The sequence below is a fragment of the Mandrillus leucophaeus genome, unplaced genomic scaffold (genome assembly GCF_000951045.1).
Source record: "Mandrillus leucophaeus isolate KB7577 unplaced genomic scaffold, Mleu.le_1.0 Scaffold214, whole genome shotgun sequence".
In the NCBI taxonomy this organism is placed as follows: domain Eukaryota; kingdom Metazoa; phylum Chordata; class Mammalia; order Primates; family Cercopithecidae; genus Mandrillus; species Mandrillus leucophaeus.
The window spans coordinates 1,002,812-1,017,612 of NW_012102188.1; the positions used below are offsets into that span (position 1 = coordinate 1,002,812).

General features: G+C 45.7%; 1 protein-coding gene across 5 annotated transcripts in view; it reads left to right on the forward strand.

Annotated features, from left to right (window-relative positions):
- The window catches only part of LOC105540031, a 293,057-nt gene that overhangs the window by 21,798 nt on the left and 256,458 nt on the right, over positions 1–14,801 (forward strand). Inside the window, exons 2-3 of one of the 5 annotated variants that reach the window (XM_011980521.1) lie at positions 1,329–1,439; positions 3,404–3,603. The exons of the other annotated variants lie outside the window; for them this stretch is intronic. Coding sequence (XP_011835911.1) covers positions 1,329–1,439; positions 3,404–3,603 — 311 coding nt within the window. The remainder of the gene's footprint in view (positions 1–1,328; positions 1,440–3,403; positions 3,604–14,801) is intronic. 5 annotated transcript variants of the gene reach the window in all.

Sequence of the window (14,801 nt, forward strand, 5' to 3'; positions counted from 1 at the left end):
ACAAAAGTAAGATCTAAGCAATGGGGGTATAAAAAAGGAAGGCAACTTGATGGAGATGGCTTGGGGTGATGTGACCTGGAGTTCAGGGAGGGACAGGGACTTGCCTTGGACTCACCATGGGTGCTCATGAAGGAGGCAGCAGTTGGACAAGGCCCTGAGAGGCAGGTGGATTTGGATGTGCAGTGGTGGTCCAGGTGTGTGGAGTGGGGGTCAGCATGTACAAAGGCATGGAGGTGGGCAAACCGAGGCTGAGAGCACAAGAGGTTCGCTGTGTGTCTTCCGGCTGGCCAATGAGCACATGGAGGTAAAGGTACACAACTCGGTAAGAGACAGGAGTTTGTGTGGATCAGGCCTGCTGTGACATAAATATGCAAATGATGTGGTCCCTCGTGGTAGCACCCTCAGGATGACGCACTCTTCTACCAAGGTTGACGTTGCTCAAAACATGGCTGAAAATTTTGGCCGGGGGTGTACCCTGGGAGCCCATTTAGAAGCCACAGTGGAAAAAGCCCTCGTTGCTTCAGCTTTGAGTCACCCGGGCTCTCCCACCTGGCTCATTTCACCTGACAGCTTCTAAAACTTCTCACAAGGAATTTGTCAGTTTATTACACATCCATAGAATGCCCTGAAGAGCTATTCCAAAAGAAGAGCTTGAAAGTCGAACGCTAAGCAGAAAAACGGTGACTTCCAAACCACAGGGTTTATTCGAATTATCAACTTAGTCCTTTATTAACAACTTCAAGGTGCAAATTTGTGAGATTCCAGATGGGCAGTTCAATGAGCAGCTGGATTTTGCTGGTTCCCAAGCAAGGAAAATTGCCTTGTTTTAAAGAGCCAGATCCATTTGGAATAGTCTTTCTTCCCCACACATTACGGCATGAACATGACTCTAAAGTACCTGCCGAGGGTCTTTCTTTTTGCGACGGTGGGCACTGTTCCCCACTGTCGTGGGCTTGTCACAACGCTCAGTGTGCATTCCGTTACTTCTCTCCATAACGCCTCTCAGCTAACTCTACTGTTTCTGTGCTCCTGGGTTGTTAACGTTCGAGTCTTGGCTCTATACCATTTTCCTTATCATTTAGGATTCCACTGGGAGGACATCACTAAGTTTTGTGAAATCAGACTTCGTGTGTTGGCTGAGATCACGGGGGTTGAGTGTTCTCTGAGCACTTGCAGGCTGGGGGAAGACAGAAAACCTGGACACCTTGCAATCGTTTGCAACAAAGTGGAAAGACTAAAGTAGTTTTGATTTGTGCGTTAGTCTGTTTGGACTACTATAACGAAATACTACTTGGTGGCTTAAACAACAGAAATGTCTTTTCTTACAGTCCTGGAGGCTGGAAGTGCAAGAGGAAGGTGTCAGCAAGATCTTTTTTTTTTCTCAGAGCTCTCTCCTTGGCTTGCGGATGGCAGCCTTCTCCTCGCACAGCCTTTTCTCTGTACGTGCTCATGTCTGTGTCCTGATTCCCTTTTCCTAGTAGGACCAGTCAAATTGGATTAGGGCCTAAACTAATTACCTCGTTTTACTTTACCTCTTTAAAGGCTGTGTGTCCAAATACAGTCACATTGTGGGGTGCTAGAGGTTAAGATTTCAACATATGAATTTGAGGGGGGACACAGTTCAGCCCACAACAATTTGTTTTTTGTAATACATTTAAAAGACCCATTTCTGGGCTGCACTCAGTGGCTCATGCCTGTAATCCCAGCACTTTGGGAGGCCGAGGTGGGAGGATCACTTGAGCCCAGGAGTTTGAGACCAGCCTGGGCCTCATAGCAAGACCCTATCTATAAAAAAAAAAATACACACACAAAAAAACTTGACCAGATATGGTGGTGCACACCTATAGTCCTAGCAACTTGGGGGCCTGAGGTGGGAGGGTCGCTTGGACCCAGAAGTCTGAGGTTACAGTGAGCTATGATCATGCCACTGCCCTCCAGCCTGGGCAACAGAGTAAGACTATGTTACTTAAAAAATAAAGTAAAATAAAAAGACCCACTTCCATTGATTTCACCCATGGAGAAATTGTGCAGCAAGTGGTTAGGTGAAATGTGAAATGTCTGACCGATTATTGTCATCATGCTCGCTTATAGAGACACAGTATGCTCCCCTTTGCATTCTTCATTGCTGATTCTGTGCTTTACATCTGGTGGCTACAAAAATTTAGTATTTTGCTGGCAGGTACATCAAATCTACTTCTCATTTCAAACATTAAACTTTTTGTTTTCAACGATTCTGACCCGTAGTCAACAATTGCAAGTATGTGGAAATGTGATTCTCCTGCTTTTGGGAACAAGGGAGCTCCCAGTTTTCTGGGCAGGATGCGACGTTCCCATCGTAAGGGGGGCCTTACCTGTCTGTTCCTCTGGCACCTCAGTCAGAGCCCTTGGAGTTGGCTAGGCCAGTTTTGGCCCTCCTCATTGAGACCTAGTCATTCTGTAGACATACTTCATTCTCCCACGCTTGGGCTTCTGGTTCAACCTGTGGCCCTGTCAGTATCACCAGAAGATATCCATCTGGCCCACCTTCTATGATTTTTTGCCCATGTACCTTTCTGACTAAATTGTATACGATCATCCTCCAAAGTGTTGGCTGTCTTTGGTGGTATTTTGGTCTGAGTTCTGCCTTGGATTTATGTTTTTTGTTTTCTCTGGTTTTTTTGAGATGGAGTCTCACTCTGTTGCCCAGGCTGTAGTGCAGTGGTGTGATCTAGACTCACTGTAACTCTGCCTCCTGGGTTCAAGCGATTGTCCTGTCTCAGCCTCTGGAGTATCTGGGATTACAGGCATGCATCGTCATGCCTGGCTAATTTTTGTATTTTTAGTAGAGATGGGGCTTCACCATGTTGTCCAGGTTGGTCTCGAACTCCTGACCTCAGGTGATCCACTTGCCTCGGCCTCCCAAAGTGCTGGGATTATAGGCGTGAGCCAACGTACCTGGCCTTATTTCATAATTTTTTACTGTAATTTCACCCACATGTTCCATTCATGTGAAATTTACTAAGATGAGACCAAGTAGAGATAAAAACTATCTAAACGAACAACTTAGGTCTCTCTTTCAGACTTTTTTTTGTTTTGTTTTATGGTCTTAAATACAACCCGCTTGGCTTTTCCCCTCAGACCACTGGTTCTTTTGTCACTGGAGTCCCAGAGATCAGGGTTTGAACTAGCCCACCACTTACTGGTCGTGTAACTTTGGGCAATTCAGTTTGCATCCCTAAGCCGCAACGCCTTCATCTGTAGGATGGAGGTAACCATAATGCCTGTCTCGGAGGCTGCTGCTAGTGTTAACTGTGGGACACAACACAGAATAAGGCACACACGACGTGTGCAGAAAATATCAGCTTCATTTTTCACTCTTCTGCACTTGCTGTAGCATTCTGCAAAGCTATTATTCCTTTCCTAGACTCATGCCCAAAGTTACAGAGGACCCAGCAACCATCGCCTGCAGCCCCTGGAAACCTCTTGACTCTTCTGTGATGTCCCCAATGATGCAGCAGCCCTGGCCTTCTTCTGATGGCTTGAAGAGTTGGTCTTCATCGAACAGTTCTGTATTGGAAACTTGCCAACCTCCATCCACATTCCAACCTCCATCTGCATCCCTTGGTACAAAATGGTTCAATCTGTCTACCTCTTTTTGCATTCCACCAAGATATTCCAAGGCCCAGGGTTCCTTTGACCACCTCACACCTAACAAGTTCCCTCACTGTCTCTCACTCTCCCCTGAATATGCTAAGCTGCCTCTGTCCTGCTAAAACTGTAGACCTGAGAACGAAGTAAGGTGCTTCAGGTGAGGCTTGATCAGCATAGAGCAGTAAGGGGCCACCTCCTCCCACCCTATAAGACCCTATTAGTGCACCTTGGAGCCCTTTGCTTGGCTGGTGGCTACATTACACTTCTGTTAATGATGGAATTCCATAACATTTTCCCCCATTAATTTCTGCTACAAAACACGAAAGTCTTAGCCAGGTGTGGTGGTGCACACCTGTTGTCCCAGTTAGGCAGGAGTCTGAGGTGAGAGGATCGCTGAGCCTGGGAGGCCGAGGTTGCAGTGAGCCAAGATGGCGCCATTGTACTCCAACCTGGCTGACAGAGGGAGACCCTGTCTTAAAAACAAAACAAAAACAAAAATAAAAACAAAACAAAACACACACACACACACACATATATAAGTCTCATATTTTACACTTATGAAGTTAGGTGGGGTTTTTTCTGTTTGTTTGTTTGTTTGTTTGGCTTGGTTTTTTGTACCCAAAAGTACATAACCTACTACTACCTACTCTTATTTTTTTTGAGATGGAGTCTTCCTCTGTCACCCAGGCTGGAGTGCAATGGTGTGATCTCAGCTCACTGCAACCTCTGCCTCCCAGGTTCAAGTGATTCTCCTGCCTCAGCCTCCCGAGTAGCTGGGATTACAGGCACCTGCCACCACATCCGGCTAGTTTTGTATTTTTAGTAGAGACGGGATTTCACCATGTTGGCCAGGCTGGTTTTGAACTCTTGACCTCAGGTGATCCACCCACCTCAGCCTCCTGAAGTGCTGGGATTACAGGCATGAGCCACCACTGCGCCTGGCCCCTTTCCTAAGGTTTTTCTAAAGCATGTTTTTGGCAATCTATCTTAGAATCTTGTCAAAGGTAAGTACAAGGTTCAGGGTTTATGGAGTCACCTTCTAGTCCTTTAAGGCCACCAGAATTGCTGATGTCTTATGGACTCCTGAGAAGCTCATGGCGGTGATTCTTACAGCTCAGCTCCTGGCTGCTGGGCTGCAGGTCACTGGGCAGAAACAGAACTCAGTTCTCATCACCTGGATGCCGTTTCATACTCTCCACCCTCTCCTGGGTTTTAGTTGCCCCACACAATGTCAGTCTCTTTGTGATTGTTAGTTTTATGTGCCAACTTTGCTAGGCCATGGTACCCAGATATTTGGTCAAACGTTTTCCTGGATGTTTCTGTGAAGGCATTTTTTAGCAGATTAACACTTAAATCAGTAGATTTTGGCAAAGCAGAGTCATTACCTTCCATAATGTGGGTGGGCCTCATCCAATCAGTTGAAGGCCTTAATAGAAAATGACAAACCTCCCCAGAGAAGATCGGATTCTGTCAGCTGACCCGAACTGCAACAGGGACTCCTGGGGTCTCAGCCTGCCAGCCTGCCAGCCTGTCCTGTGGATTTTGGACTTGCCAGCCCCTTACCATTGTGGGAACCTAATCTTTAAACAACTCAACTTCCCCCTCCCTCCTCTCACACACACACACCCAGTTGATTCTGTTTCTCTGGAGAACCCCGACTAACACAGTCTCCTTCTCAGTATTAAGGTTTTTTGTTTTTTTTTTCTTGGACAGAAAATATAGATAAAATAGAAGTCCAGAAGTTCTGTTTTCTCTCACGACCAAATTCTTCTATTTCTCTTTTAACCCATTTGGATTTGTGAGTCCCAGAGCGTGCTCTGCCAGGGCTCTGTTGAGTTCCACAGTGGATTGAGCACCACTGTGTGGGAGGCACTGGCTCCCAACAGGCAGTGGGCACCTTTTCCCTGATGAACTGTCTTTCCAGATCTCACTCAAGCCCTTTCTATCAGACTTCTACCATGCGGCTCTGTCAATTTCTTTAAGCATCTCTCCCTTCCTCCTGACTGTCCTGACCAAGAGCCTCCCTAATCTCTAATATCTAAAAATTGAAGCCAATTGCATCATTAGATCTGCAGTATATATAAATAACATTTACTTACAAGAATATTTGTATAGAAATGTACGTAAACGTACTTACACACATTTCTATAAATACATTTAAATGCCTAAAGACATGTTTGAGCAATTTTAAAAAATACTCCTGTTTAACTTCCTATTACCATTAGGAATTTGGGGCAGAGGGCAAAATTGCCTGGTCTACTCACAGTGACTGCAATTAGAACGTGCTGCGGAGTCAGAGGAACTGCGTGACAACACCTGGCTGTTGACACTGGACTGGGTTCAGAGCTCTCCAGTGGCCACTGAGAAATAGGAGAGTGTTTCCTGCACAATCCTGATTTCTTGGGGGAGGAGGTACTATTGCACGCTGCTGGGCGGAGCCTCTGAAACCTGGGCCAGGTCTCCTCCCATGCTTCCTCTCCTTGAGGCAGCCTCACCTCTCCCCAGCACACCCCTCTGTAGCCTCCCTCTGACTCACCTCTCTGTGTCTGTTTCTCCCCAACTCGGAGTCCCGTCACCTAGGCCTCTCTCCTTTTTCCTAGGTGCCTGGCCATTGCTCTTTCCTTGGTTTTCTCTAATTCGATCTCTTTCTCACCCTTCACACCTGCCACAGTCACCCTTGACATCCGCGGAATCCACCCTCCTTGGAAGGGATGAGGAAGGGGGTTTATGTAACTCAATTTGATTTGTAATGTTTCAAACGGTATTTTTTTCTGGGAATAATTGGCATTGGATTCTGAACACTCTTTCCGGTCGCAAAGAATGAAATCCCTTCTAGGTGATGGGGCTCGATCTTTCTCTGTTGCAACAGCAGCGATGTCCAAAACAATCATAGGCATTTTCTACCATACCTGAACCATTCATGGTTTCAACCTCTGCTCCAGACTACCCTGGGTTATCCAGATGGGTTAATGCGAGTCCTTAGAAAGGTATTTCCCACCTTGAGAGTGGGTTGTTGGCTAGGTGTGGGGGGGAGCTGTTTGTCTACACCTCAGAAACGCTCACAGCAGTAGGTTCCAGGCAGAGTCCCTGGGTCTCCCTCCCTGGGGGGCTCTGAGACTAGCAGAACGGATGGCCTCATAAATGGAAGCACAGGTATGCAGTATTTCATAGGAGTTGGTGGGCAGACCCATTCCTGTTCCCACCAGGGATGCAGGCGACCCTTCTGCCTTCCCCACGTTAACCCAGGGCTACAGAACAGCAATCTTGAAGCTCCTCAGGAGGCAAGGAACGGAACGGAGAGGACAAGAGTGCCTGCAGAGTGGGGAGGAGACACAAATTCTCAGGTATTTACCCAGGGTAAGGGCAAGGGCTTTTCTGCAGTCCAGGACATTAGAGAGAGTCCTGAACCAAGAACTCCACTCCTGCACCGATATCAGCTGTTTTGATTGACTGAGCTGTTGGAGAACATAGTTTTGGGGTGCGGAAACAGTGAGATCCCTAATCCCACATCCCTGAACCCAGCAGATGTTTCCACACAGACCAGAAAGGACTGGGTGTGCACGGCAGGGAAAGGAAAGCCATTCTTGAGTAAATGGTGTTCAAAGGTTAGGCAACATGTGTATACGGTATTCTCCTGTAGACATAATGATGTACAAGGGTCAGAAGCAATTGCTTTCATCGGGCAAGTTACTTAACCTCTCTAAAGCTTTGGTTTTTTATGATCTATAAATGGAGACAGATCCTATCTCATGGCTCTGCACGTCATGCAACGATAGTGGAGTGCTCAGGCGACTGCCTGGCAGGTAATTAGCAGACAGCCCGGGTGTACTTTAGCTGTTCAAGTTTCCTCAACCAAATCGCCTATGAGTTTGCACAGAATCCCCTGCAAAGAAATATGTTCTTATTGTTGACTTACATTTGAGTTGGTTGGTCTTACAGTCAAGGCGGAGGACATCACTCTTAATAAGGACCATTTTAAGTGGAGTGACGAGTCACTAAGGGAGTTGTTGGCATTGTTTACTTCTTATTCAGGGCTTTCCGAGAAAGGACGGTGTGTCTGTAGTTTTTATCTTATGAAGGTTTCCCAACTGCAGTTTAGTTTACTATTATCTTAAGGGCCATTTATAAATGGACTAGCTTGTCTTTGCACTCAGGGTAATTCACAGAGTTATCAGTAATTTCACTGCAGCTGTGAGCTTTACACAAACCTTGCAATCCGCCTTGAAAAATGAAACTGAGTATACGTGGGGACCAAGGAAGAATGTTTTTGAGGGAAATAGAAATTACCATCCTAAAAACGGTTCCTTCTCTGTGTCTGCTGATAGAACCCCTTGACCTCTTTAGAAACAAGGGCAAAATTATTCACTACAATGATCTGAATCTCATAAATAAAATAATGATTATAGCTGAATGGAATTATTCAGGTCTAAATTCATAACCCTAACTAATTTTTTTTACCATGACAGTAAAGGAAAGCATAGCTTTGTGCACCCCATCCCACACCCTCCAGCCCCTACAAATTTTACTAACACTGTTTCTGGATTCGGAAATTTTTTTGTCTGAGTCGGTACCTCAAATCACTTGAGTTAAACTGCAGATAAATCACACATAATGCAGATAAAATGACTGCATGCCCTAATTTCTAGAACGTGACCTGAATGTGAACTAGACATTCATTTTCTTCAATCCCATGAGACCCAGGGATTCTTGACATGTGTAGCGAGGATTGAAGAGGCCCGAGGCTGTCTGTCCACTCTCCGTGGGCCTGGCTCCCCTTGGACCAAATCGAATGCATGGGAACACACCCCTCAGTTGTCTTTTTCCTTCGGTTTATATAATTCTTGGCATGTGCCTTTCAACGCTCCATTTATGTTAGAAGTTTGGTATTAGCCTCGGGGCTTTACTCTTGACACCGCTACTAATTCTCTACTTTATATTCGTGATTGCCCTTCTGAAAGGAGAATCTTGTTTCAAAATTGCACCTGGGCATTTTAAAGTAAATAGGATGCAAATCCTTAGTTGGCCTCTTGTGTACATTAACTTCAGAGTGAAGAATGAATATGTAAGACAGTGGTGGGGGATGGGGAGTTGAGCAAGGAAAATAATTTGCATAATGGTGTTTGCTGCCTGGTGAAACTGAAACCCAGCCTGTGTGGGTGGGGCCTTGTTTCCTAACGTCAGCGCTGCTGCCCACGAAGGCCCGCACCAACGCACGGTGCCCTCCGGCCGCCCACAGAGGCCGGTGTCTGGCCAGGGGCAGGGGCTGGGGGCAGCAAGTGTGAAACCAGCTGAAGCACCTGCAGCTCAGGCGGGCTGCAGACTCCCTGCTCTCCCCCTGTGAAGCAGCACACATTGTCCTTTCTTCCTGCGCATATGAATCTCTCAGTGGGGTCTCATTTTCTGTGACATGGCAAACCTCAAAAAATGGAAGTAGATCATTTCTAAAGAGCTTAGCCTAGGCACGGTAGCTCACGCCTGTAATCCCAGCACTTTGGAAGGTCGAAGTGGGATGATTGCTTGAGCTTAGGAGTTTGAGACCAGCCTGGGCAACATAGTGAGACCTCATCTCCACACACACATGCGTGTACACACACACACACGCGTGCACACACACACACACACACACAAATTAGCCAGGTGTGGTGGCATGGTAATTCCAGCTACTCTGGGGGCTGAGGTTGGGAGGATGGTTTGAACCCAAGAGGTAGAGGTTGCAGTGAACTGTGATGGCACTGCTGCCTTCCAACCTGGGTGACACATTGAGATCTTGTCTCAAAAAAAAAATAATAATAAACAAAAAATAAAAAATAAAGAGCTTCTGATTTCCACCCCCCACCGAGAGTCATTTTCTGAGTCAGCTGGAGTGTTTCAGAGCCTAACACCTGAGGGACAGTGCAGGGATGGTGCCCAGTTACAGGGGACGGCTCAGTTCTGAATGTCACAAAGGACACTCCATGGACCACCACCTTTTCTCTGCTTGCTCTGTACCCCTAAAGGACTACAAGGCGTTTTTTATTAGTAATAATTTGAATACTATGTGATCTGGTATCTTCTACTGTGTTTGGGTAGCTAATGTCTCTAAGTAGCAAGATGATTTATTTTTTTCTGGACAATACCAGGGCTATATGCTGACATAGGACTGACTTGCTTTAAGGATCAGATTTTCCACTGTAAAATATATACTCCTTATAGGGTTGTAAGAGCAGAAGCCCTTCATAGCCATATTTCTTTTTGCTCTTTCTTCAGCCAGCAGTTGGCCTGGATCTTTGCTGGTAGACAGAGGGGAATGTTCTCCTTGAGGACTGGTTCCCACCCTGGCAGCCTCAGATCCCACCATGTTGGCAGGGATGCTGAAAGCCACCTGCCTGTCAGCCTCTGTAAATAACAAAAATCACAAGTGACTCTAGCGTTTATATATTCTATGATATTGGAACTCTTGTGATGTAAATAATACAAATCCTTTTACATGCATTAGTCAATTTATCCTCTGTTTTATCTTTAATTACCAGATAATAAAAACATACCTACTCTCAGGGAGTGTGGGGGATGGTGACTCGGGCTAAGCTGAGACTCACAGCCTGGAGGTTGGCTTTGGTGCTGGCTGGGAGAGCCGCAAGGAGACGGCATATGCTGCCAGTGAAGGTGCTCTCCAGGAATTTTCAGTTAGAAGTTTTGATCATTGTTCATTTGGCCTCAGGATGAACATCATGGTACTGCTTTTCATTCTCTATAATTAGTATACTTTTCACAGTCAACTTTGCATTTGAAAGTATTTATCTTATGGGAAACAGTGCAAAGCAGATAATTAGCACATGTGCAAATCTATTTGGCATTTGTGGGGTGTTTGCCCTGAAAACCTATGGATGAAGCCCAAAGACAGGAGCTGGGGGGTTTCATTCAGTTAACTTAAAAGTTTTAATTGGTCTGTGTTACTCTTCTTGTTTCATATTTTTTAAGGCCCTAAGGTGTGAGCAAGTTGCATTTTAAAATAAGGAGGAAGAGCCAGTTTTAAAAGTAGAATTGAGTCATTGCATGTGTTTTTTTCCACAAACGTTAGCTGTGTGATTATTATGTCCTAGGCACCTAAGGAATAGTGCCCTTGTCCTTGGAAAGTTCACAGTTTGGAAGGGCAGATGGTTGGGAAAGGTAATGTGAATATTAACACTCGTGTTTCCCGGGGGCCAAAAACGTTCCAGCTTCTGGGCCAGGTTAATTAGCTGAATTATCTTATTTCATCCTCACATTGGGAGCCAGATGCCCCCAATGCCCTTCAGTGACTTTTTGGGGGGCTTTGAGGAAAAATGAGGCCCAGAGACGTTATGTAACTTGTCCAAAGTCACACAGTAGATAGATTTAAAGTCAAACAGATCCCAAAGTTCACACTCTTAATTACCATGCCACTAAACCAGACTCTGCACAAAGCACTTTGGGAGCACAGAGAAGACCTCTGAGGGTCTGTCTGTGTGAGTCTAGGGCATGTTCAAAGTTAAGAGCTGATGTTTAGCCCAGCAGGAAAGGGCTGGGGCACAGTGTTGGATGCACATATCAGGTGGCATTTATTGCTGATGACAGTAAAAGAAAAGTGTAAAGTAGGATAGTTTGTTCACATTTCAAGATGCATTAAGTTTTTGTTTTGTTTTTTTGAGACAGAGTCTTGCGCGGTCTCCCAGGCTGGAGTGCAGTGGCAAAATCTTCAGCTCACTGCAATCCTCGCCTCTCGGGTTCAAGCGATTCGCGTGCCTCAGCCTCCCAAATAGCTGGGACTACAGGCGTGTACAACCATGCCTGGCTAATTTTCATATTTTTGGTAGAGATGGGGTTTTACCATATCGGCTAGTCTGGTCTTGAACTCCTGACTTCAAGTGATCCGCCCACCTCGGCCTCCCAAAGTGCTGGGATTACAGGCGTGAGCCACTGTGCCTGGCCTCAAGATGCATTGAAGTTTTAAAGACCCCTGGTTATTTTTTATCCTCTGAGACCTCATTCCAGTGTGACATGGTTAACATCAGTGAGGATGGCATTCCTGTTCCACAAAGTAAAATGTCACTTCTCACACACGTAACTCTGGGCATAAAGCGAGTACAAACATAAGACCCAGAAGAATATAACATCATGGTATGCTGATTGGGAATTTCACTTACTGACACTAGAAAGGTTTTGCATTTCAGAACACGATGAAATAGGTAATATTTATCTGAAAGACACAGACAAGTGGTGGAGGAGCTAGACACCCCCACTGCCTTTTGGTGGCTTTTACCAGAGAGAAAGCAGAAAAGGAGAAACGTGTTTTATCCCATGAGAAGGAAATATTGGCTTGATGCCTACCATGCTCAGCCTTGCATTAGACCATCCAGGTAGCTGCTCCCTGGAGAAGTTCACAGAGTGGTCAAGATAGCACGGGGAGGAGGTAAAATGCTTGGGGGAAGTCCAGGAGGTACTGAGGGAGGGTAAGCCAGTAGGGGGCGCCACAGAAAGGGAATGAGGATGTGCCTTGAAAGATTGACTACATGGAGGAGGAAGGAAAGCATCAGAGGCTGCCCGGCAGAGGGAGGAGCTGGGGCTGGGGTGGGCAAGGAGAAAGTCATGCCATCTTCCTGTGTGAACAGTGGAGTTTTGTGCCGAGGGCAGAGGCCGTGTTTTATCCATCTCTGTCCCCTTCTATGTCGCTTTTTCTCCTCCCATCCCCATTCCCTGGTATCCTATTGGGACTTGTTAAGGGCTGAATTGTGTCCCATCCCAAATTCGTATGGTGCCACCCCAACTCCAGTACCTTGGAATATGACCATATTTGGAGAAAGAATCTCCGAAGAGGAAGGTAAAATGAGGTCATATGGGTAGTCTCTAATTCAATATGACTGGTGTCCTTATAAAAGGAGATTAAGATGTAGACCCATGTGACAACACAGCAAGTAGGCGGTCGTCTACGAGCCAAAGAGAGAGGGAGGCCTCAGAAGAAACCACCCTGCCACAACTTGGTATCAGACTTCCAGCCATCAGAGCTGTGAGGCAATACATTTCTGTTGTCAGTCTCTAATACTTTGTTATAGTAGCTCAAGCAAACTAATGAACCAGTGCTCAACATACTTTTGTTGAATAAAAGCACAAAGAGATTCGTGAGAGGGGGGAAATGTTGCGTACTTAGGGTGGGAGCAAACCACAGAGGTCTTTCTCAGCCTGGGCAAAGAATGTCAACTCTGTGTTGGTGCCAGTAGGGAGCTCTGTGGGTCCCTGAGCAGGAAAATTCCACGGCTTAAGCAATGTTTCAGGAAGACTGGGACGTTAGGCTCCGGAGCTCTGAGCAATTGAGATGGGGCTGGGAGCCATAAGAAGGCTTGACTGGGGCTAGTGATAACCAATGAGCACTGGAAACATGGAGGGGGAATCTTTTCTCTCTTTTATGTCAGGATTCTCTCCTAGAGGAGCAGATGAGGACCTCTGATGGACCAGGAAATTGGAATTCTGCCTGGGAAGCAAGCCCAGGGAGGCCCTGATCTGCTTGGACAGAGAGCAGCTCCCTTCACCTGTAAAATGAGAGTGAACGAGCTGGTGTCTAAGGAATTCAGAATCCACACCCATGGAGTTCCACAGGGTATGTGGGATTTTAGGGGGACCAGGGTGTCCCCAGTGCAAGAAGGAGGCTTCCACCAAGGGGCTGCTGCACTGCAGATAACCCCCAGGGGTATGAAAAGAGGCTGAACTGGAGGGCCTCCATAGTCAGAATCCATCCATTGACCCAGGATGCCAGGAAGGGGTAGGCCCATGGGTAGCAGAGGCTCAATGAACTCCCTGGCCTGACTTGGCCACCAGGTTTCTTCAGCTCTTCGGCTGCTGCCCGTAGGAAGCTAGCTGGCATTCCTTCCCTGGCCCTTAGCTTGCATGGATCAGGGTTTCACATTAAATTCTAAGCCCAATGACATGGCTCTTTTTATTTTAACTCAGTGCTGCACAATGAATGAATGAATGAATGAAAGATCAGGGCAGATGAAATGTCAAACCTCAGCAGTTGCCCTTATAGAGGTGTTTCTGTGAAGCAAATCAAAGCTTATAGTATCAAGAACTTTTTTAAAAAGTACACTTTGATCAAAGTTGGATGTTATTTCTAAGTGCATCAGGGTGAACACCTCTTAAAACCCCTTATTATGTATGCTGAGCTATTCTGAACCTCAGTGAGAAATCACTAATGTCAAGAAACCTATACATAATTATTTGTTATAACATAAAAATCCAGAGCTCTTCAAGCATTATCCTACCCTAGTTGGTCAGATTCTGCAGGAAAGAACACTGAGCCTGAAGCAAAATAAATTCCTTGAGTTGAAGAAATTTGTTTCTCATAAAAAAGCTGAATGAGAAATAATGTTGAAAATGGAAGGAGGCCTAATGATGATATTATGCAGTCTTTTGTCATTACTTAGTCTTCTGTGTTTCAATCATTTAATCTGGTTTTCTTTCTGGATGTTTTAACTTCCACTTGAATTTTCTTTATAATTGTTATACAATTATAAAAGAGAATTCAAGGGACCGGCCTTGACAGCCTGGGGTAATATCACTGGGAGTAGGATCTCTCAGTGTGCTAAGGAGCAGAGGCACTAAGAGAGTTGCATTTCACTCCATTTTTTTTGGATCTTTTGGTATATACATTTCTGTGACTTCAGTCAAATGGGGTAGACTGTTGCATAATACTGAGGGCTATATGAAGGAGTCGTCGTCTACATTGTAAAAACCTTCTCCTTTAGGGGTGGTGGATAGTATATAATTGCAGAGGCATTTCTGATTTAATTAGGAGTTTTTTGGTTAAAAGTGACGGAAAACTCAATTCAAAGTGGCTTAAGCAAAATCCAGAGTTTACCGTCTCATGTAAGTGAACAATCTAGGAAAAGGCTGGCATAGATACAGCTAAAATGAAGTCAAGATGTTTCAGCTCTCTCTTCTCCTGGCCCAGTTTCTAATGCACTGACCCCATTCTCAAGTAAACTCAGCCCTCATGATCCCAAGGTGGCTGACATTGGTCCTTTCAGGTCCAAACCAGCAGGAAAAATCTTCTGTCAAAGCATTCCTGTGAAAGTGCTGAGGTTCACCCTGATTGGACCAGCCGAGATCACGTGCTTATCCATGAGCCAATCACAGTGGATGAAATACTGTGACGTACTCATTAATTTACCCGGCCATTATCT